The sequence below is a fragment of the Barbus barbus genome (genome assembly GCF_936440315.1).
Source record: "Barbus barbus genome assembly, chromosome: 46".
NCBI classification, from domain to species: Eukaryota; Metazoa; Chordata; class Actinopteri; order Cypriniformes; family Cyprinidae; genus Barbus; species Barbus barbus.
The window spans coordinates 22,816,556-22,842,933 of record NC_136724.1 but is presented as its reverse complement, the minus strand read 5'-3'; the positions used below and the strand labels follow the sequence as shown (position 1 = coordinate 22,842,933).

At 36.9% G+C, this 26,378-nt stretch overlaps 1 protein-coding gene and 2 gene segments (V, D, J or C); 2 read left to right on the top strand and 1 right to left on the bottom strand.

Moving 5' to 3' along the window:
* LOC306864845 (Ig kappa chain V-III region MOPC 63-like) overlaps positions 1-26,378 on the bottom strand; it is a 684,433-nt gene that overhangs the window by 120,233 nt on the left and 537,822 nt on the right.
* The window catches only part of LOC306864846 (Ig kappa chain V region K29-213-like), a 764,502-nt gene that overhangs the window by 202,265 nt on the left and 535,859 nt on the right, over positions 1-26,378 (top strand).
* Positions 15,593-25,734, top strand: LOC306864833 (ATP-sensitive inward rectifier potassium channel 12-like). Its single transcript, XM_079409092.1, has 2 exons — positions 15,593-16,169; positions 23,881-25,734. The coding sequence occupies exon 2, from the start codon at positions 24,042-24,044 to the stop codon at positions 25,356-25,358; it is 1,317 nt and encodes a 438-aa protein (XP_079265218.1). The 5' UTR covers positions 15,593-16,169; positions 23,881-24,041; the 3' UTR covers positions 25,359-25,734.

Below are 26,378 nucleotides of genomic sequence, written 5' to 3'. Positions count from 1 at the left end.
AATTATTAGTTTTCATCAACTCACACACCCCCTGCATTTCTTTAATTTACCCCAGTTTGGGAAACCCTGGTGTAAATGTAAGTTTTTTATTATTTATTTAATTATTTAACAATAATCCCATTTAAAGTGAGGTCAGAAGCAATCTAAAAGTAATCCAAAGGGAGTCAGAATACATTACTTGAAGAGTAATCTAGATTACATTATTAACTACAATTTTCATCAAGTAATTTAGTAACAGATTACAATTTGCAAGAAATCTACCCAGCACTGGTGGCAGATATGGGATTCCATATTTTAATTAACTAATGTTAGCAAAGATTAATAAACACTGTAACAAATGTATTGCTCCCTGTCAAACATTAACTAATGATACTTTTCTGTAATGTTTGACCGTCTGGTCTTATAATGCTCTTCTCATATTTTGCCATTTTTCAGATGAACCTATATGAACCTACATAATGAGCCATCATATATTTTAATATCAGCTGTAAAAAAAATGAAACATGCAAACAAGCAGACACGAAACAAATGTGTCAAGAAAACCTATGAACTTGTGAACTTTAAGAAATTAACTAGGGTGTGTATTTAAATGAAAGCATTCTGAGTGAAAACAAGCAATACGTTCATTTTCCAGATGTTTCAGTTCTTGGAAATGAAGTTGTTTTCCTTTGTTTCCATGTTATGACACATGAACTACCCAGAGATGACTTCAGGGCCTTGTTGATTTATTGATGAACTCCTATAAGAGGTGTATCTCTGTCTGTCTGGAGAGATTGAGAACGTCTGACAGTAAAGGTGCTCTATCTGAAGTCTGCTCATCTCTCCAAACTTTCAGATTTATGCTTTATGACAAGGTAAAGGACGAAGCCACGGGTCAGTGTGTGTGTGTTAGTCCTGTCAGGGCCGGTTTTGTTTATTTGTGTGGCTTCGTGAGATGACAGTGTCCTGCGAGATGTCAGACAGTTATCCGGAGGTATAAGTGTGTGTGAGGGTGTTATAGCGTCATCTCAAAGATACACACTGTAGCATAAACAACAAATATAACACACAAACATACACACACACACACACACACACACACATACACACACACACACACGCACACACACACACATACACACACACACACACACAAGTAGATGCTAACAAAAAAGGTAACACATATAGCATCATATTTCAGTCCTTTCAGCACATTATTTCATTCTAATTGTTTACTATAATGAGAAAAATTATTATTAATGCAATGTAATTTTTTTTGTATATAATACATTGTAAAGCCATTTCCTTCCAACTGTGCACTATAATGTGAAAAAATATTATTAATTTAATGCAAAAATGTATGTATATAGATATAATATTTTACAATTGTGGTTCATCAAGGTATTATTTGATTTATCCTGATTTTAATAATACTAAAATAAATTATGTCTGAACAGAATGATTTACATAACAATTTAACAGTAATGAGTGTATATGTATTCAAAAGTAAAGTCAAATATCAAAAGTAATTACATATGTGGCATACAAAAGTTTGTGAACCCCTTGCAGAATCTGTGAAAATGTGAATAATAAAAAAAAAAAAAAATGAGAGAGATCATACAAAATGCATGTTATTTTTTATTTAGTACTGTCCTGTGTAAGATATTTTACATAAAAGATGTTTACATATAATCCACAAGACAAAAAGAAGCTGAAATTATTAAAATAAGCCCTTTTCAAAAGTTTGGTTCTTAATACTGTGTGTGGTTACCTGAACTGAGCACTGTTCTTCAGAAAAAAATCCTCCATGACCTGCAGATTCTTCAGTTTTCCAGCATCTTTTGCATATTTGGTCCCTTTCCAGCAGTGACTGTTTCCTTCTGGGGCGTCAGTGAATGTTTGAACCTTTTTTAATGGTTGTGTTTGAGTCTCTCAATCGTCCTCAGTGTGAAAAGATGGATCTCAAAATCATACAGTCACTGTTGGAAAGGGTTCAAATATGCAAAAGATGCTGTAAAACTGGAGAATCTGCAGGACATGGAGGATTTTTCTGAAGAACAGTGCTCAGTTTAACTGTTCAGAACAAACAAGGGACTCATGAACAACCATCACAAAACAAAACAACTGTGTTAGATCATCCAAGTAACCACACACAGTATTAAGAACCAAGGGTTCACAAACTTTTGAATGGGGTTATTTGAATAATTTCAGCTGTTTTTTTATTTATTTATTTTTGTCTTGTGGACTAAATGTAAACATCTTTATGTAAAATGTCTTACTCAGGACATTACTAAATAAAAATGAACATGCATTTTGTATGATCTCTCTTATTTTGTTAAAATAATTCAAATTTTCAGATTCTGCAAGAGGTTCCCAAACTTTTGCATTTCTTTATAAGATTCACCTACAAATAGTATACAGCAAAAAAAAAATGTAAATCGTACTTTTTTGGAATGAAAGTGAAGATTTAGATGAAGCGAAAATGATTGAAATAAACTTCATTTCTCCCATTATTACTCCAACAGGTGAGTCACTCCACAAAACCTGCACTGCAGTAACAATTTGCTGTTTTTTCTGCTTCTTTTCTCCTCTGAACAGACTCTATTCCTGTAATGACTTACACCCTCCTTACACTCTCCCAAAATATCAGCAGCTGCACACCTGGAAACCTCTGGAACCTCCACCTGTCCTCGTCCCATATCAGCAGCAATGTCATGTGATTGAACGTGTCCTCCACCCACAGCACCGCACACACACACACACACACACACACACACAGCACTGCACACCCACACACACCCACACCCACAGCACCGCACACACACACACACACACCCACAGCACCGCACACACACACACACACCCACAGCACCGCACACACACACACACACACTGACAGCACAGCACCGCACACACACACACACACACACACACCCACAGCACCGCACACACACACACACACACACACACACCCACAGCACCGCACACACACACACACTGACAGCACAGCACCGCACACACACACACACACACACACACACACACACACACACACCCACAGCCCCGCACACACACACACACACCCACAGCACCGCACACACACACACACACACACCCACCCACAGCACCGCACACACACACACACACACACACACCCACCCACAGCACCGCACACACACACACACACACCCACAGCACCGCACACACACACACACCCACAGCACCGCACACACACACACACACACACACACACACACACACGTTTGTTTTTGTGAAAAGTGGGGACTCTCCATAGGTGTAATGGTTTTTATACTGTACAAACTGCATGTGCTACTGACCTACACCAACCCTACACCTGAACTTAGCCCTCACAGGAGACTGTGCATTTCTACTTTCCCCCAAAAAACTCACTCTGTATGATTTATAAGCGTTTAGAAAAGTGGGACATGGGGCAATGTCCTCATAAATCACCTTCACCTTGTAATACCTGCCATACCTGTGTCGTTATACAAATTGATGTCCTCATTTGTCACAAAAATGCGCGCTCACACACACACACACACACACACACACACACGGTTACTTATCAAAATGAGGACGTACCATATGCTTCTACTGTTTATATAAAGACAATTATAATTCTATGTGGTTGCTATAACGAATCCCAAGACTATTGTTCACATAATGTATAAGAAGGTTTATTTTATTATAAATCATTTTTAATTTATTTTGTTATGAATAATTTGTCTCTGGATGTCCAAACAGATAGTTTTGGCAGATATAGCTTGCTTCTGGACACAATTAAGTGCACAAATGAGTAAATCTATACACACAAACGTTAGACAATTATTATTATTAATATTAACACTGTTATCCACTTAAATGTACTACTTTTGAACATTTTTATATTAATAGTAATAATATTTGATTGGGTTTTGGTTTAAATATACTACCTGTAAAAGTTTTGTAAAATATAATAAAAACATTAAATATAATATTAATATTTGACAAATATTCATATTTTAGTTTTATCCACTTAAATATACTGCTTATAAAAGTTGAATTAAATATATATCAAATTTCAAAACAAAATCAAATATTATGTTAATAAATGACCAAATATTATGATTGTATTAAATATACTGCAGTAAATGTTTTATTAAAGATGATTAAGTGTTTCTTCATGTAATATAGGTATATCTTTTTGTAAAGAAAAATAAAATAAAACTGTATTTTATTATTTTCTGTGGTGTTTTCTGTGTAAAACTTCGGGGGTTGATGATGGTTTGTTTGTTCATGTTTCTATGTGGTTGCTAGGTGGTTTCTTCCTGTGTGGACTGAAAAGAGTCCTGCACCCTTAAGTCTTTGTGATCTTCGGGTAGAGCATCATTCATAGTCATGTGAAAACACTGCAGGATGAATAATATGCTCAAGTTAATACTGACTGTTAGAGATCTGATCATGAGACAGAAAGAGAGGCACCATGGGAAAGGCCTACTTTTCTGCCCATAGACACACAGATTAAAATAACCCAAAACCAGCAGGGGCAAAACACAAGGATGAGCAAACAGAACCGTCCTGCATGTGCATTTCTGTACGTGTGTGTGTGTGTGTGTGTGTGTGTGTGTGTGTGTGTGAGACACCTGGGCATCAACCAGGGACATGAGCGAGGTAGGTGTGTGTGTGTGTGAGAGATGTGTCCAAGTTGTATTTTGGGCTTTCTAAAAACGGGCAGCATCATACAGCCCTACAGTCATGTGAAAGAGCAGAATCGTGTTTAACCCTGCAGTGAATGTGCTGAGCAGATAAAGCAAACTTTTCTTGTCTGTTTCTGCAGAGCTGTCAAGTTTTCTTGGAAAAAATTATAAAATCACACGAAAATCATGAGACACATTTTTGGTATATTAATAAAAATTATTTTCATTCAATTATTTCACAATGCAAGAAATAAACATAAAGCATTTTCCATACATTAATTTAAGCCTATTTTCTGCCCATTAACCCTAAAAAATTAAGCCTATATTTGGGCTACATGTTTTTTTTTTTTTTTTCATGACAATTAAGTAAATGGTTTTGCACAATTAAAATAATTACTTAAATGTCATAAAAAATTATATCATAATGCAAGACATAATGATCCTAAAAACAGAGTTAGTTTTCTTTCTGCAAAATATGTTTCTGTTTTACCTGTTGATTTTGGGGTTAAATACATATTTTTTGCACAGCTAAAATAATTAATTAAGTGTCATTAAAATAATGTCACAATGAAATAAGTAATTAGAGTCCTAAAAGTATAATTAATCATATGCAAAATGTTACTTATTGCTTTTTTCTTTTGTAGTAAATTTGATCTTTCTTGACTATTTCTATGAGATTCATACAGTAAGAAGTGATTTAAGACTAAATCATTAAATCATTCGCACACTCACACACACTCACACACACACACACACACACACACACACACACACACACACACACACACACACACACACACACACTCACACACACACACTCACACACACACACACACACACACACACACACACACACACACACACACACACACAAGTGTCCTTGTAACCTTATCCAAACTCTTCTAATTACATTACCCCACACAACTAATTGATATTCCTTCCGATAGAGATGAGTGTGTGTGTTAATCCACTAATTATTTTCAGATATCTGTTACTCATTTCTAATCTTGATGCCATTGTACATTATTGGCTGCAATGTGACATGATGGCTGACACACACACACACACACACAGGACCTCCACAGGGCCGCTGATGGGAGCGTCACCCCCGCGAGGAATCGTCCGATCACTGACACCCGCAATCAAACCCCACACAGCCCACCTTCTGAGGTATTCATGACACATGTCTGACGTGACCTCAGGTGACCTTACAGAACCACATACATAACAGGCTAAGCTAACAACTCAAAACACACAAATACTGGCTCAAATAGTTAAAGGGGTCATATGATGCGATTTCAAGTTTTCCTTTCTCTTTGTGTTACAAGCTGTTCATGCATAGATAAGATCCCTGAAGTTGCAAAGACTAAAGTCTCAAAATTTAAGAGATATTCTTTATCAAATTTAAGCTCGTTCAAACACACCCCACATTTTCATAACACCACCCAAATGTTTACGCAAAGAAAGGGGGCCTGATTTTTATTCTCGCTGTAGTGCTGTTGCTCCCGCCGGCGCCATGTCTTGGAGACACTGTGTTTCGTTGTGAAAGCAAAACTACTTTATGTGGGCTTCCAAAAGAGGACACAACTAGAAACCAAGCAGTTAAGTTGTTCAAATATTGGAGTGTGTGCAGCGCATTTTACTCGTTTCTATGAAGTGGGGCAATTCCAACTTTGCAAGGACAGTCTGGCACTTCTGACTCAAAGCCTGTATTTTTTAAATCAGTGGCTACAGAAGATAAGCGAGTGCGATGTGCGGTCGGACAGATCCTTCTCATAATGAAGCTTTTAAATTGAAAAATTAAGATTTTATTTCTGGCCGTGTATGAAGCAGTATCCATGACAACGGGACTGAGGATCAGTAAAGAGAGCAGCAGTGTGTTGGTGTGATGAGTTTAAGTGTGTCCATGAGAGAAACACTGCGGGTCATCACACGTTAACCGCTTCTGTCACTAGACAGTGCTCTTAAACTCACACATTTACAACAACTTGACAAGGATTTGACAAGAAATTCTTCAAAACAATAGTCTTAGTCAGTGAATTCCGATTACAGTTTCTCTGTTTTGGGTGATTTCAGAGAGCTGAACGAGAGATCTTAGCCCATCTCACCCAACAGTGACCCGTGCAGAGGTTCAGTGCCTGCCGAAAAGTGCAAGCCGTGCTGTGCTGTGATGGATAAGCACTGAATTAGTCCGGCTAAATCCATGTGCACTGATGGGAACAAAGAGGGAATGAGGGGTCCGGACACGGAGAGCAAACGCTGCATTACAGCAAAGCCTGGGAGAATGAAGCTGATGCAACAGTCCAGATATGACCAGCACACACACACTTCACAGGTCAACACATCAATTTACATTGATGTTTATACCGTATCTCATGTCCAGTTCCTAAAAAGAGAGAAATTGTATGTTTGCTGCATTAAAAAAATCTACTTTTAGTCTCAATTTTCTTAATATAACACCATTTTTTATTTAAATCACCATAAAAGCACAAACGCTACAGTACCAAATGTTAATTATATCAGTACTTTTAGTTAATAATAAATACACTATGTTCAGATGTTTAAGGTTGGTAAGGATTTTTAAATGTTTTTTGAGGAAAGTCTCATCAAGGTTGCATTCATTTCTCCAAAAATACTGTAAAAACAGAAATACTGTGAAATAATTTAACCTTTTTTAAAATGTAATTTATTCCTGTGATCAAAGCTGTATTTCCAGCATCATTACTCCAGTCAGTGTCACATGATCTTCAGAAATCATTCTAATATGCTGATTTTCTGCTCAAGAAACATTTCTGATTGTTATCAATGTTAAAAACAGTCGTGCTGCTTCATATTTCTGTGAAACATTTAATTTTTCTGGATTCTTTGATGAATAGAAAGTTCAAAAAACAGCATTTATTTGAAATGGAAATCTTTTATATCATTATAAATGTCTTTACTGCCACTTTCAATTTAATGCATAATACAAGTATTAATTTTTTTTTTAAAAAACCCTTGAACAGTAGTGTATGACATAATATGAATTTCTGAATCTATGATAGATTTCTTTGATTGAGTTTTTAAAAACATTTCATAATTATGCTGTTATATTGTAGAAATGGAATGAACAGACTCAGTTACATCATCATCATCATCATCATCATCATCTCTCTCTCTCTCTCTCTCTCTCTCTCTCTCTCTGTCTGTATGTGAATGGTGGATGTCCAGAACTGCCTGAAGTTAGACCTTCTTGTCACTCCACCATATGCCTCAGCCAGTCGGCATATGTCTGACCAACCCATTTACCAAACACACACAAACACACACACGCTGCCAGAGACCTGCTGCGTTAAACATGAATTTCATACTGCATGTCCATTCAAACCACTTCAAATGAATTGTTCACCACCCCAAAATCTGTACGGTGTTATTTAAAAAAAATTGTTATACAGCTTAAGCCATAACATCACAGTTACTACATATGTCAAGCTACATAAAATAAGGTATATAAAACACATATTCAAGCTTATCCAACTAGTGGCAAATCCCGTTGTTCAATTACTACACAAAAGAAACAGTGACATTTTTGCACTTTGTGTATATTTATTTATTTATATTTTTAATTATTTGAAACAAATGTTTATTTGGTCCCACTTTATATTAGGTGGTCTTAACTACTATGTACTTACATTTAAATTAATCATTTGATACAATGCACTTATTGAGTACAAACATGTTTTTACATTGTACTTATATATTTAAAAACACCTATATGTAGTTACGCCTGTAATTAATTTCTGTAATTACATTTATAATTACACTGTTGACCCATCCCTTACACCTTAACCCACCCTTAAACCTACCCTTACCACCAAACCTGTCCCTAACCTTACCCGTATCCCACCTCAATAGCAGCAAAAGTGTTTTGCAATACAATATGAACACAGTTAGTACATTGTACTTATTTTCTGATGTAAGTACATAGTAGTTAAGGCCACCTAATATAAAGTGTGACCTTTTATTTATTTATTTTTTATTTATTGTCTTTAATTTATTGCATCAATAAAAATTTACATTATGTTTTCAGTCTTTTTCAACCAGTTCACACACTGTAAAAAAAAAAAGTTGAGCCAACTTAAAATTTTAAGGCAACCAGCTTCAGCAGATTGTTGAGTTGAGTTTTCTCAACTTCTTGTTTTAAGTTTATACAACAAAAAGTTAAAAAAAAAAATAGGTTGAGAAAACTCAAAAATCTGCTGAAGCTGGTTGCCTTAAAATTTTAAGTTGGTTCAACTTTTTCTTTTTTCTTTTTTTCAGTGCAGAAAAAGGTCAAAATAGATGTTAAATGTTCTATACACTGAAGAAAACTTTTACTCACCATTTCCCAAATAATTAGAAAGAAAGAGCAAGCAACTCCCTGAATAAAACATGACATTTTAAAGTAGAAAGACTGAAATTGTATTTTCTTGTAAAATGTACACAAATAATATTTTTATTTTATTAACTAACTTTTACTAAATTTTAAAGTGCACCTAAGATAAACTAAAGCAAGTTTCAAAACAATATTTTTAATGCAACTTTTGCATCAGCAGTTTTCTGAAAGAACTCATAAAGACCCAAAATAATGCAGACAGGAACAGATCACTTAGTTGCAGTGTGTGTGTGTGTGTGTGTGCTCTGGACTAAACTGGGTTCTGCTGGCAGATGGATTTAACTCCCTGAGAGCCTAACCAGCTACAAATAGCACCAGTCACACACACATACACACACAAACACTTGTCAGTGCACGGACAGACACAAATCACTCCCTGAATTTATCACTTTGACATACACACACACACATCTCTCTCAAGCGTGAGAGCTACTCAGTGTTAAGGAGGCTAAAATTAGCACTAAAAAGCTGATGAAGTTTACTGCCAAGAACACATTGCTGGACAAACAGGTGGGAAATAAAGAGCAAAAGAGGACATTCTCTTGCCCAAATTTTCCCATGATGCTCTGAGGCTGGCACACTCACGGAGAACCCTGCTGAGAAACGGCCAATCAGAGGGAAGATCCGACCCCAGGAGCCATCGAAACACATCACATCTCATGCCCAGAGAAAGTGGCACCACACTCGACACTGACCCGTGTGTGTGTGCTGATATAGAGTATTGAATGCATTTGTGGTCATTTTTACTGCTGTGAAGGGACTTGCAGTTAATTATTATGATATAGCATTAGCATAACATTGTTACAATAATATTTATTAATATAATTCATCAATATAATATATTTTACTTATATATATCTTATTAATATTTCATTACTTTATTTTTTATTATTTCAACATTGTCAAGTGGAATTAAACCACTGCTGCGGGTGTGTGTTCACTACTGAGTGTACACTTGGATGGGTTACATGCAGAGCACTAATTCTGAGTATGGGTCACCATACTTGGACACACACCACTTCCCTTTCCCTTTTTGTCACAGTAAGTGGAATTTATACATGTAAATTTTCAATAGATTGATCAGTTCCATATCTATCTGTCTGTCTATCTATATATAAATATATATCTACAGTATATCTATCTATATCTATATTTATAGATAGATAAGAAATGACCTTACACTAAACATGTTTTAATTATATGAATTAATGAATTTCATTACCGTTTTACAGATGAGAGAAATTATATTTTTATACATAAAATTATATAATTTAAAGGGAAAGAAATTATATTAAACGGATCACTATGATCACAAAACAATCAATATTTTGACAATATTACAAAGCAAAAGCTTTTAATGATCCAAATATTCTATTTTTGCAAAATATAAATTTTCCCCAGGTGATATTGAAATTTGACTTTGATGTGTTTCGGTGAGATTCCCACTTGCAGACTGTGAGCTGTGAGACGTGTGTGTGTGTGTGTGTGTGTGTGTGTGTGTGTGTGTGAGTTCACGTGGGTCTCTGTCAGTCACAGGGTGTTTAGCACTGATCTCTGTCTGTCATTACGACTCCGCGGGTGTGAAAAACTATCGGCCATTAGATCCGCGCGGCTGTCACCTCTGTCCTCGCTTCTGTCCTTCTCCATCTCTCTACAGGCTCCCCTCTATGTCAACTTTAACCCAACCCGCCTCTCTCTTTAACCCTGCTGAGTCTGTCTCTCTCAACTCCACACACACACACACACACACTTCTGTGGATATCTAAATAATCTAATCTAAGTTTAATTAAACTTAACTAATTATAAAGACTGCAGATTAAACAAAAAAAAAAAACCTCACTAAAAGAAAACTTTTGGATTTTTAGAATAAAAACACACACAGAGGGAAACTTTAGAAATAGTCACACCATACAGTAATATCTTTGGATATTATAATACAATAAAACAATAAATAATGCATGTAGAGGAGTCAGGACAAAAAAATTAAATGAAAAAATAAATAAATAAAATAAAATACCCTATTATAGGTAAAATGTCAACATTTTGTTTTGACTAAAATAAACTATAATTGTCATTGTATAAATGTACAAGATTTAAACATTTAATTTGTCCCAGTAGACAAGGATAAGTATGTTCCATTCTTAAGCGCCTCCAAAATTAATGTCACTGATTAAAAAAAACCAAGAAAACCCACTATAAATATAATGCAAATTTACAATAATATGTAATCAGAATGGCTGAAAGATTTTTTTTGCATCTACCAGCAGAGGCAAACTAAACCAGGCCAAAGCCTAAACCCAAACACTGTCTCTTTAAAAACAGCAAATTCGACTCGAGTGCTGTGGCTCAGACAGGTGTGATTTCTCGTCTGTCAGTGATGTATCTATCAGGTAGTAGTGGCGCACTGTGTGGTATTCCACAAAAATCACTTACAGCACTACGAAAAGAGCAACATCTGAGCAATAAAATATTCAGACTTACACAGAGTCACACTTAGTCACTGAATGTTCAATGCATCCCAGAACAAAAGCTTCACGGCAAACACAGCGCAAAAAGAACAACAAAATATTAAGGTGTGAAAAGAGAAAATGGATAAGCAACAGAAAACACACATTAGAAGAGATACAATGAGAACTGGCTCAAAGACTAAACCTGAAATAGAGCAAAAAGACTAGAGAGAGAGAAAGAGAGAGAGAGGAATAGTCTCAGAACAATAGTCTGCATGTGGGAGGACAAGAATCTTCTATTTTACATCTCCAGAAGCAAACACAGCAAAGAGAACACCCCAGAACACCCTAGCAACTGCACAGCACCATGCTGAAAAACACTCACCTAAACAACCACACAACCTCACAACCACCCAGGATGTATAGCAGCTATATACTGTACATGTTTAAAACTCAGAATAACACTTTAGCAACTGCATAGCAACGCCTTGGCAAACAATTCTAGAATCTTTATAGTAAAATAAAACACTCACAAAGCTGTAGCAACCACCCAAAGCACCCTTGTGTTGAGTGATGCTGTTGCACAAGCAAGCATCATGCACCCTAACAACCCTATAAAATGCACAGCAACATTCTAAAAACATTCAGTAACAGTAACACCTTAGCAACTGCCCATAACACCCGAGAAACTGCATAGCAACATGCTGAAAAAACACTCACCTAAACAACCACAAAGCAACATCCTCACAACCACCCAGAATGATCTAGCAACTATATACATGCTAATAAAATACTCAGAATAAAACCTCAGCAACTGCATAGCAACACATTAGCAACTAACCACAACATTCTAGAATCTGTATAGTAAAATAAAACACTCACAAAGCCTTAGCAACCACCCACTGCACCCTTGTGTTGTGTGATGAGTTTGCACAAGCAAGCATCATTCACCCCAGCAACCCTACACTACACAGCAACATTCTAAAAACATTCAGTAACAGTAACACCTTAGCAATCGCCCATGACACCTGAGCAACTGCATAGCAACATGCTGAAAAAAACACACAAAGCAACATTCTCACGACTACCCAGAATGATCTAACAATTATACAATTATATAATAGCCTACATGATAAAAATAAGAACAACACATTAACAACTGCATAGCAACACCTTGGCAACCAACCACAACATTCTAGAACCTAGTAAAATAAAACACCCACAATGCCCTAGCAACCACCCAATGCACCCTAGTGTTGCGATGCTGTTGCACAAGCAAGCATTGGGCACCCTAACAACCCTACAAACTACACAGCAACATTCTAAAAACATTCAGTAACACCTTAACAACCGCCCATAAAACCCTAGCAACCTAAACAACCACAAAGCATCACCCTCACAACCACCCAGAATGCTCTAGCAACTATATACACACGTTAAAAAATACTCAGAATAACACCTTAGGACATTCTTGAATCTGTATAGTAAAATAAAACACTCCTTAGCAACCACAAAGCAATACCTTAGCAACCACCCAGAACATTATTTCTATACTTTCTAACGAAATTGTGAATGGTGTTTTCTCATGCAAAACTTTCTACCATGATGTTAGGATGCTGAGGGTGGTTGCCAGGGTGCTGCTATGCAGTTGCTAGGGTGTTCAGGGTAAATTGAAATATAGTTGCTAGGGTATTCTGGTTGGTTGTGAAAATGTTACTTTGTGGTTGTTTAGGTGAGTGGTTTTTTTTTTTCAGATGTTGCAATGCAGTTGCTAAGCCGTTGCTAAGACGTGAATTTATGTTTGCATGTTCAGTTTGTATGCGGTTGTGATGCTTGACTATACAACACTTGCTAGGTGTTATCTAACGTGCTTCTTTTTTAGCATTAAAGAGAATCTCCCAACTGACTGCTGCACATGACAGCAACAGTGTGAGACAGCGTTTTGACATCTATCATCAAGAACCTTGGATACAAATGTCAGTTTATTGTGCTAGTGTTTGGTAGTCTGGGTCATGTACACAGGCTGGCGATCCGTGGACTTTGCATTGGGGGGGATATCTAAAACAAGGGCCAAACAGTTGGCAAAGTACTGTTCAATCTCAGCTTCTATAGGAAGCATGTTTATTTGGAAAAGGCGATGTTTCCTGTACCCTTAGAACTGTTAATCCATAACAATGTGCTGATCTGTTTTAATCTGTTGGATCATTCCAAAAATTTGATTCCTAATGATATTTGACTTGTAATGTGGAATCAAATAAAGTATATAAATGTGTGTGTGTGTGTGTGATGCTCTGGTTTACCCCTCCAGTACTTCACATTCCACCCATCTTCCCCTTCTCTGTCCGTTTCATTTTTGGAAAGCGTGATGCTGAGCTCTAGATCACCATGGAGACCCTGACTCTCTCCAGGAAACACCTAAACACGCTTCAAAGGGCTGATGGTGTGCCAATCACCATGGAGACTTCAAGTGTTCAGAACCTGCCTGCCGGACACACACACACACACAACAGTTTTAATGAAATCTGACATCTTCACAGTTTTGTGGGTAAAAACAGAGGTGCTGATGTTTGGTTGGTATTAAAGATTCTGAGCTAAGATTAAATTTATTGTCAGAAAAACTCTTGTGGCAAATACTTCAAAAATAGACAGATAATGCAAGCAGTGGCAAAACAAGAAGAAAAGCATCACTATTACTAATGCTTATAGTTAGAACTAGTATTGTGATCAAGTGTGCTAAAGTTCAGTGGGAGTGATTCAGCCATATTTACTACACCGGAACATCACCAATCAATATGGTAAACGATACTTCATGAATGCACCCTTCACTAAAGAAGTTATACTTTGCATTAAGAAAATCAATTCCATTCATATATTTTGCATTGTGCGATCATTGTCATGAGATTTAAGCACATAAATTCTGATCGCATTATTGTAATGCAAAAAATAATGTATTATTTAAATTGCTGCATGTTTATACATTGCGAAAGTATTTGTTGTGCTGCCTTTAATTTATGCTGATTTTATAATAAAATAAAATGATTGCACTATAATACTCTTTACTATGATACAGTAAAAATAATATTTTGATTGTAAAATATATATACAATACATCATGATAATGAATTTGTTGTACTGCTGTTAATTTATAATAAAAAAGGTACTATAATGCTCGTTACTGTAATACAGTGAACATTTATAACATTTGATGTTCTGATTTTAATTTATGCTGACTTTAGCATTTAAAAATTGTACTATAATACACTTTACTATAATAGAGTAAAACATAATATATTAAAATTGTGGAATATTTATACATTATGACAATATTTGTTGTACTTACTGTATTTGATGTTGTGCATTTAATTTATGCTGATTTTTAATTATAAAAATATTGCACTATAATACTCTGTTATAATACAATAAAAAAATAAATTGTAAAATATTTATATATTATGGTAATATTTGTTGTACAACCTACAAAGCTGATTTGATCATTTACAAAATATTGTACTATAGTACTACAACACAGAAAAATAATATTGCATTTTTTAAATATTCATACATTATGAAACTACTGTATAATACTCTTTATTATGATCCAGTAAATATTTAAATTGTTAAATATTATTATTACTAATTATATATTCTGATAATATTTAATTGATGCTTATTTTATATATCTAAAAATATATTATAATATTCTTTTGTGATACACAACAAATGACTGTATTACTGTAATGAGAATCTAATAAGAATTCCTAAAAGACTTGAAAGTCAGACCCCCAGTCAGATGCATTACAGAAATGAGGATTTGGTAGCAAAATGTGCTCAAATATCATATAATTGTCACGAGTGCAGCTGGATCAGACGCTCACTGAAACAGCATTCACACACAAGCGAATAAAAAAGCTTTTCATCGAGGAAGATGGAGAAAGTTGGTTAGCCTCTGTGTGTGTGCGTGCGTGTCTGTATGACCACAGCAGAGCATCAAGTGACAAAACGCTGGAACGCTTGTGCCGTGGGAGGGAGAAAAAGAGCGGGAGGGGTGAGAGAGAACCAGAGGGACGGAGAGAGATGAGAAAAGTGCAGCACTGATAGATCTGATGGCAGATGAAGATGAATCCAGCAGGTACATGAGAGAATATTCCTCTCTCGTTTTGGGGGGAAAAGAAGATCTGAGTGTGTAGAGAAAGAAAAGAGGACAGTGGAGTGGAGGAGAGACGCAGGAAGACATGCACTTCTCCAAACTCAAGTGCTTCTTCATGACTTTCTGTCCATCACTGATGCTTTGATTCAGTCAGAACTCACTGTTCATTCACTAGAGAGACTCTCGGAGTGTTTGGGGCCGTTTCTCGTCTTCTGATCTGGAATATATGTGCTTTTACAAGGGGAAGAATGAAAAAACAGGTGGAACGTAGGATATGAATCTGAGATGGGCAATGTGTGTGTGTGAGGTTGAGATGGCAGAGCTCTGGATCCCCATCACGAGCTGCACAAGCGCTCATCAAATGCTCCAGTTTGGATAACGCACCACAACGCCACAGCACACTTGCCCTGTCTTTGTGCACGCACACACACACACACATACACACAACACACACTCTCAGAGGGCGAGGACCCCTTACAAAACGCAAGGTAAGCAACATCCCTCTAAACTTTACCACTGTTTTCAAACGAGTTGCAATTTAATATTTCGCTGCTAGAATCTCAGTGATATGCACAATTATTACATATTACATCATTGCTGTCAATGCAAATTAAGACAACGCTCTAAAAATAGAGAAAGTTCGTAAAGGGTTAATCAGCTGCATAGCAGCTGGGGACTGTGAGTTTATTATTGCATCAAATACAGCGGGTCTAAACAGAAGTATGAAACTAAAAATAATATTGTAAAACATTTTAGAAACAATTATGAACATAGGGACTCAGTATGAAAAAATCAGATAATTTTATAATTATTAAGATTTTAGTTTTTTATTAAATAAAATGATAATATATGAAATCATATACAATATTTACATTAAATAAAATACAAAATAAATGTAATTAATTAAGAGTTATTTTAACTCCCAGTGCATAAATGTTTTAATGTGTGCTGGGAATAATCAGTCACTGAACTTCATAAGAACATCGTTAACTGACCTGATTATAATGACCTGATATTGAGCAGAAAGTTACGCATACTAAGTATGCTTTTCAGAGCGTGCTGTAAGTAAAAATAAGCTGTACTGCAGTTCTGTAGAGCAAGAATGAACACAAACGAAGCTGTAAACTTTCACGCGTCTTTTATTAGCTCCCTGACATTTAGAGAAGTCCATCGTAACATAACACACACTAAACAAGCACATAATACACAGACTCCAGACAAACAAAAATGCTAAAACTTTCTGCATTTACTTATGAATCGTCTTCCCAAACGAGGACGACCCTGAATGTCCCCAAAGGGAAGTTTTGTCAGATTTTGCTCACTTCTCAGGACAATATAGTCCCGCACTCACACACGCTTCTGTTCAGGAACTACTTCAGTAGAAAGACTGTGCAGATGAAAGTGTGTGTGTGTGTTTAAGTGAGTGACAGTCATGTTCTTGTTGCTGAAGAGGTCAGAGCTCCTCTGACCCCTGGTGGTGCTGGACAGCTCAATCTCATCTGCTATTTTATAGTGATCTATAAAGGTTTAAATGCTAAAGAGCCATCACTGTCAGACCAACAAAACAATGTTAACAAATACAGAACACATTCAATCCACATGCATATGAATAATTCAAGCAGACGTGTAGAAATGCATCACTGACCACTTTCACATGGACGCAAGCAATCCGATCACAGGCTTTACTTTATCTAATACAGTATTTGTTGTACATATGTTGTTCTTACAGCATTTTTTTTTTTGCTATTGAGGAATGTAAATGTCTAGTACCTGCATTAATTGGTTTTAGTTAGTTTTTTGTCTGTGCGTAATTACAAAAATGCTAATAATACAATAATAAAATAGTATAGTGGCACTTTTGATAATATTTTTATAATACTAGAGTATATAAGATGCATATAAAATGCATATAAGTGACATTTCCAATAACAATTTTATGTAATAACTACATATTTTGTATAAAATCTGATAAAAAAAAAAAAAGGTCTAATATGAATATGCATGAAAAAGCTTTTTATCAACATAGGCTGGAATATTAAGTTTGAGTTTCTGAGTTTAATTTAATTGAACTCTATGACATTTGAATGTACATCATCTAATGATCTGTCAAGCATTGCATAATGCAATGGGTTTTTTTATGCAATCAGTAGAACATAAAGTGTTACCAATATTGCTGAAAAATAACTTCTTGGCACAGAAACTGCAGAAAGCAGCAGGTAATGTGACAAAAAGATTAGTGTTAAATACTGCAGAAAACTAGGCCGCAAGCAGCACGCATGAAGTCATTAATCATCGGATGCTTCATATCATAGAACAGCTCTCTTAAGATGTCAAAAGATGTTACAAGAATACTGTCACAAATTAAGTCAAATACTCAAGTTCTGGTGAGTTCACTGTCAACATATGCAAGGTCAACGTTTGCTTTAGGAAAATGTCTGTAATTCTGGACTGACAGTATCTACACTTTCTGAACAGAATCTCACCTGCCGTCTCAAAGGTTCTGCAGAGTCAGATGATGATAAAAAAGCAATTCAATACAGCAAATTATTAAATAATTCATTGACCACACAGTAACCTGATTAAGAGCCGGCAGAGAGAATTTGAGAGTGACAAACCGTCGGTTTTATCTGTTGTGACTAGAAACACTGTCAACATTACAGCATTACAATACACTGTTGACCTTATGCAGTCTAGTTTTTTCAAATCATATTTTTTTTTTTAATTGACATCGCTGTATATTATTATTTTTCAAAGTTGTGAATAAAACAATAATGCTATTTAAGTCTTTCTATTCTTTAAAATGGAATGTTTAAAGTATTTAAAATTATTTGTGACATTTACTAGCAATTTCTTGGTTCGACGACATTTTTCTGTACACAAAATTAAAATTCAATCACAGTTAAAGTAAACTATTGCACACTGTAAAAAATTATTTCGAAGTTTACACCTTCTATTGAAGTGAATTTGTAAGAAAAATCAAAAGTGCAAAAAAAATTGACATTTTTTGAAAAGGTTTGATTTTATTTCTTACATTAAACTGTGTCCAATCTACTTAAATATGTAAGTTTACTATAAAGTTTACTTCTTTCTTTTTCTTTTTGTAGCATTAAATTAAGTTCCAAGCGTGCTTTGCATAGGGCTGCATCAGAAATGTAAATGTTGAAATTCAATATTATTTTATACGTTTTTGAGGGAAAGATGATTTCAGTTACAGTAGAAAAATGGAAACCTAAACCAGTTAAATGATTTTATTCAAGTCAAAAATGTTATTTAGTAATGCTGAATCAACCTAAATGCATTAATTCATACTAACAAAACTAACTTTTATGGGTTAAATCAGGCATAAACTTGCAGGTTACCCCTTTTACAGTATATGCATAACATAAATGTGCAATAACAATCAAGTGTCTATACTAACTTTTTACTATACTTACTTAGTTTGACAAATGTTAGGTAAACTTTACCTAGTTTCTTTAGCTCTTAAATGTAGGTGGTCCTTTACTAAACACATGGGATCAAATGCAAATGGTAAATTCTATGTTTTTATTTTAGTGGGGTTCTAGATTGGTTTTTCAGTGTAATATTGAGCATTATTTCACAGAATACTACAAAATGCTAATAGCAAACATTGTAAACTTCAGTTATCTTAACTTTCTGCTTCAGGTCATGCAACAACACTTCATTTGAGTTTGAGTTCAAATTCGTAACTTTCCCATAAAACACCGCCTCTGTCATTCCCATGACCCACATTCTGTTCCGCTTGGGTTCACGGACAGACATCACGACATTCTCCGGTCAAATCTGCTGCTACAACCTAGAACTCACCGTTTCCTTACAAGTCATCTACCTCCTGAGGGTGCACCGTAGCCCAAAAATCAGCAACACACCACCGTATGTCACAACTTGCATCCAATTTTTTACTTTCTGCTGAAAGAACGCCTCTTGTTCATGCATTCATTCACTTTAGAGCTATTTCTACCTGAGCTGGCCTTTAAATAACTTTGGTGTAATTTTATGCATTTGTAACTTGAATAAAAATTACATTACATTTTACAGTTACATTAGATATCACATGCAAGACATTACAAGCTTCCTAACTTTTTTTTGCATTAAATTGCATTGAAAGTGTAATTTATTTATTTGCATTTTAGCTTTGTTTATTGCAGGATTTTGTTCTAAAGTGTTCACAAGCTTTCTCTTTCTAACTCTGTTATCTGAGACAACTGTGGTAAAAGGCCTGATGATGACGGTGCTGAAATGATACGAAACACTGAGTGCTCAGATACGAGCAATGTTGCTGTGTTTCTGTGTGTGTATGAATGCATGAGTGAGTGTGTGTACAGATCAGGTATCATGTTGTTCAACCACTAATTGCAACCCTTCTGCCTTCTACCTGCAGACAGCATAGAGACGCTTCAGCCGCTGTAATTATGTCATGATGTTATCAAGTATCACATCAAACAAACAGACCCTCTTTTCAAAATTGTGAAACGGGGGGGCAGAAAAATCACAAAAAGTGCATTCTCTTCAGACTTAACTAGACCTACTAAATCTAACCATCTAGACATCTAAACAGAATAGCAACATCCAGGGAAACTTTTGCACAAGTAAACATCGCTCAGCTTGTTCAGAGTAAATAAACATATATTATATAATATGTAATTACATTCGATGTGATTCTAAAACTGCACACCTAACTTAACCTATTAAAAATTGTTTTCAGTCATTTAAATATAGAAAAATAAAATATAAATATTAGATGAACAATGTTTACTTAAAAACTTGAACATCTTGCCTTGGCAACTAACCAAAGCAAAATAAGTTTAGGCTGAAATATTAAGATTACTAAAACTGAAATTAAATTTTAAATATTTAAAATAAAATAAAATCATATAAAAATAAAATGACAAGCACACAAAAAACAATAATACACTTAAACTACAATTAAACTGAAAACTGAAAAAATAACAAAAAACAGAAAATATTAATAAATACTACTATATAAATAATACCAAAATAAACCACACAGTTTCTTCAGAAAATGTACAGAATATGCAAAGAAACTATGTAGTAAATAATCAGTCCTGTGCAATTTTAATACAACACACAGGCAAACCTGGTGAGAAAAATGTAATACTGAATTTAAATTGGCATATGTAGTGTGTTATTGAGTTTTGATATTGTTAACTAAAACTATTAAAGTAATTTTAATTGATCAACATAAAGCTGAAATAAAATGAAATACAAATATTAGATAAAACTCAAACTTAAAAACTAGAAATATTGCATGGGCAACTATATATATATATATAATTATAAAAATATTTCAATAATATAATACTAAAATAACACCCGTGTTATCAGGCATTATTCTGAAGAATAAGTGAAGAAAAGCCAGCAGTAGTGTAAGTGTGACAGTAATGACGTCGCTGTATGGTACGCAGAAGCAGGCCAGACAAATAAAGCACGAAACCTCTCTGAGCGCGGACTGCATATATTTAGATTTCAGGCCACGGGGTTTCCTCCCTTCTTGGTCTTTGTCGTACATCAGTTCTGTCTCTCTTCCCTAATTTTTTGCTTCATAACCTTCATTTATTCCATGTCTTATGTTAATTTTCTGTCTATCCCCAGCTAACTCATGGCCCTCCCCCTCCTCAACCCACTTAGCATCTCAAGAGGATTGTGGCCAATGTCTCATGCAGACACAGGTCTCCTGAGTGTCTGAATGATGTGTATAAAACTCAAGAGCGTGTGCACAAACACTCTCAAACACACATGCACAAACTCCAAAAACCTTAACACCCCTTTTACGGCATTTTTACTTTGGTGCAAATGTTTCAGAGGGTAGGAGTCGGGTCTCCTGAGGGATGTCTGTGGTTGTGTGTGTGTGTGTGTGTGTGTGTGTGTGAGAGAGAGATTTGATAGCCAGAACATCTCTGTTGTGTTAAGCAGCTTTAAAACAGAGATCTGATCAATAATGTACAAGCCGAGAACAAAAACACATACATGAGAAACCTGAAATGAAACCTGTGTCCCGCCTTGACCTGGACACGCTAATATCATACAATATCCAGCCTGTGCATCGACAAGCTAATATCAGACAGAGAATCTGACTGTTTCCAATAAATAAATAAATAAGCCAAAAACAAAACAGCCTCCATTACTCTTCATGACCAGTTTTAGCCTGAGGGTAAAACACGCACCGATCTCACGATCTGAAACCAGGTGAAACTAAAGTAAGTAAATGAATTAACTCCATTTGGCACATTTTAGCTCTAAACCCTAGTGAGCTGCCTACACAGAGCATTTTAAGGCATCATAGAAGCACTTTATTGCAGTATTCTTCACAAAGAAAGCAATCCCAAAAAGACTTGCAACAAACTATGAAAAAAAAAACAAGATAGCAGAGAATGTAAGAGAAGTTATTGTTATAAATACATTATTTTTTATTTTTAAATACTTTAAAAAAATTTCAGAACATCCAGAAAAGCCTAGAATCCCCTAGCAACATCCTAGAAAGCACCCAAACAACCTAGCAAGCACCTAGCAACAAACTTGCAAACATACAGAGCACCCAAGCAACCACTTAGCAACACCCTAACAAACTTTCAGAACACTGTAGCAACCACCTAGCAACATCCTAGAAAACACCCAGAAAGCCTAGCAACCACTTAGCAACACTTTAACAAACATTCAGAACACTGGAGCAACATCCCAGAAAACACACAGAAATCCCAGCAACCATCTTGCAACACCCTACCACTTAGCAACCAACTTGCAACACCTTACCAACTAGCAACCACCTAGCAACACCCTAACAAACATTCACAGCACTGCAACATCCTAGAAAACACCCAGAAATCCTAGGAACCACCTACAGTAAAACCCTAACAAACATTCAGAAAACTGCAGCAACAACCTAGCAACATCCTAGAAAACACCCAGAAAGCCTAGCAACCACCTAGAAACATCCTAACATCTAGCAACCACTTAGGCAACATGCTAGCAAACATTTATAACACTGCAGCAACATCCTAGAAAACACCCAGTAAGCCTAGCAACTACCTACAGTAGCAAAACCCTGACAAACATTCAGAACATTACAGCAACAATCTAGCAACCACCTAGAAACACCCCAACATTTAGCAACCACCTAGCAACACCCTATCAAACATACAGAAAACTGTAACAACATACAAGAAAACACTAGCAACCACCTAGCAACACCCTAACAAACATTCAGAACACTGTAGAAACCCCCTGAAAGCCTGGCAACCATCTAGCAACACCCTAACAAACATTCAGAACACTTTAGCAACCCCCTGGCAACATCCTAGAAAACACCCAGAAAGCCAAGCAATGTCCCAAGAAACACCCAGAACCCTCTAGCAACTTTCTAGTAAACACTGAGAACACTCTAGCAAACACATAAAATGCCCTTAGAAACACCTAGCTAAGGGCAATTGAAACTCTGAACACCCTAGGAACACTCTACCAAAGATCCAAGACACCCTAGCAACCACCAATGCCCTAGAATACGTTCAGAACTCTATACCAACCACCTGGCAACACCCTAGGAAACACCTAGAAAGCCTAGCAACCACCCAGCAACACTCTAACAAACATTCAGAACATTCTAGCAAACACCTAGTAATGCCCTAACCCCGGGGATACTCAAATCTGGCTCGTGAGATCCACTTTCCTGCAGAATTTAGCTCTAACCCTAATCAAATACACCTGAGCATGCTAATCAATGTCTTCAGGATCATTAGAAAATCACAGGTAGGTGAGTTTGATCAGGGTTGGAGCTAAACTCTGCAGGAAAGTGGATCTCGCGAGCCAGATTTGAGGATCACTGCCCTAACCCCTAGCAAACACTGAGAATCCCCTTAGCAAACATCTAGCAACACCCTAGTAAAAACTCAGAATGCCCTAGCAATGCTCCACCAAAGATTTAGGACACCCAAGCAACCACCCATCAATTCCCTAGAAACCGCCTATCAATGCTCTAACAAATACTTTTAACACCTTTTTTAATAAAAAATAAATGCTGCAAATTGCTTGCAAGAATACCTGCTGAAACTTTGATATGAGAATGTTTATATATGCAGCGTCGCTCTCAAACGGCACCATTCTTATTTTTAGTTTTATAAACTGATACAAACATGCAGCACTAATGATCTGTTTCTTTTTCTCAAGGGTCTGAGGAAACCGAAGGACTACTACTTTGGATTGGACTTGTCCCAATAACACTACAACTGAACCACCCACCACCCTGGACTCGTACTACTACTAAACCTCTCCAAAAAAGAGGGAACACCAGATCGCAAAGATAGGAAGGCCAAGGAGTGCTAAAGAGAATGAGCGTGGGTCGGATCGGTCGCTACAGCATCGTGTCGACAGAGGAGGATGGTCTGCACTTGACGACCATGCATGGCGGAGGGATGAATGGATACGGCAACGGCAAGATCCACACTCGGCGAAAATGTCGCAACCGCTTCGTGAAGAAAAACGGACAGTGCAATGTGCAGTTCACCAACATGGACGAGAAGTCCCAGCGCTACCTGGCGGACATATTCACCACTTGCGTGGACATCCGCTGGCGCTACATGCTGCTCGTTTTCACGCTAGTCTTCGTCATTTCTTGGTTAGCGTTCGGTTTGGCGTTTTGGGTAATCGCGCTTCTTCACGGTGACCTGGACAACCCGGCGGGGGACGACAACTTCACACCTTGCGTGCTGCAAGTGAACGGCTTCATCGCGGCGTTCCTGTTCTCCATCGAGACGCAAACGACCATCGGTTACGGTTTCCGCTGCGTGACGGAAGAGTGTCCTCTCGCAGTTTTTCTTGTGGTCTTCCAGTCCATCGTGGGCAGCATCATCGACTGCTTCATGATCGGCGCAATCATGGCCAAAATGGCACGTCCCAAGAAGCGAGCGCAGACTCTACTGTTCTCACATAACGCCGTCATCGCCATGCGAGACGGGAAACTGTGCTTGATGTGGCGGGTGGGGAACTTGCGAAAGAGCCACATTGTTGAGGCACATGTCCGAGCGCAGCTCATCAAGCCGCGGGTTACGGCTGAAGGCGAATACATCCCCCTCGACCAACTTGACATTAACGTCGGTTTCGACAAAGGACTCGACCGCATCTTCCTTGTCTCGCCAATCACCATCCTGCATCAAATCGACCAAGACAGCCCGTTATTCGGCATCAGCAAGCAGGACCTCGAAACGGCGGATTTTGAGATCGTGGTCATCTTGGAGGGAATGGTGGAGGCCACGGCGATGACGGCACAGGCGCGAAGCTCCTACTTGGCTAGCGAAATCCTCTGGGGGCATCGTTTCGAGCCCGTGCTTTTTGAGGAAAAGAACCAATACAAGGTTGACTACTCACACTTCCACAAGACATACGAGGTGCCGTCCACACCACGCTGCAGTGCCAAGGACATGATGGAAAACAAGTACCTGGTGGTGCCCAGCGCCAACTCCTTCTGCTATGAGAACGAGCTGGCGATCCTGAGCCACGAAGAGGAGGAGGATGACAGTCCAGAAAGGATAAAGCCAGAGCGAGTGATGAGCCTCAGCCCAGAGAGAACCCCTCGACATGATTTCGAACGACTGCAGAACCCTCGCTGTACGGAGCAAAGGTCATACCGCAGGGAGTCAGAGATATGAACCTTTAGTGCAACCTTTTTGATACTCAAATTTTGTGTCGCGTTGCTGGAGATACTGGAGCTTCTACAATGCAGAACAATGCAAAGTGCCATACAGAGAGAGTGCGAGCGTGAATGAGCAAAAAAACAAACAAACGGGTGAATGTGTGAAAGCTGGAGAGATGCTTAGCGGAAGATTCGGAGAACAAGAAGGGCAGTAGGAATCTTTTTATCCTGCATGGAAAACTTGAATCTTTTCCTCATTTTGTTTCATAAAAATAGTTTAGCTGTTAATCTCTTCATTCTTAAAGGGATAGTTCACCCAAAATTGAACATTCTATCATCACTTACTTTCCCTCGTGTCGTTCTGAAACAGTATGACTTTCTTTCTTCTGTGGAACAAAAAAGAAAGATTTGGAAAATAATACAGTATATTTGTAAAAACACATATAGTAATATTAAAGAATAAATTATTAATTTATAAAAAAATAATAAACATACATATACATACATATACATATATATTCAAAATTTGCATTCTACAATAAATAAATAAAAGCATGCACTTTGAAACAACATGAGGGCATGAAAACAACGACAAAATAATGAAAACATAAAAAAAAATTTTGGTGCACTATTCCTTTAATGTGTAAATATTTCTGCACAAATACATGGTTTTATGTGTGATATTAATTTTAAGTGAGAGAAAAGCAAAGACAATGTTACCTATACAAAGAAAGAAATTAGTATTTTTATTTTTGCATTCAATCCGAGCACAAATGACAAGCAATGTCGGGGCACACTATCCCTGGAGATCTACACACACATTGATCAGTGAGACATGATAAATTCCCCATTACAACTGCACTACCTAGACAGACCAAGTGAACAATGTGCGCACCTGAGTGTGAATGTATGTGTGTGTGTGTGTGTGTGTGTTTTTGTGCAGCTGAGCACAATGCCTCATGTGAGACGCACAAGGAGATGGTTACATGGCAAACGCTCCTAAAATGATGACAACATGCTCTTGCATATGTTATAT

Coding starts and splice junctions, on each gene's coding strand:
- LOC306864833 (XM_079409092.1), top strand. CDS start 24,042: ATGAGCGTGGGTCGGATCGGTCGCTACAGCATCGTGTCGACAGAGGAG.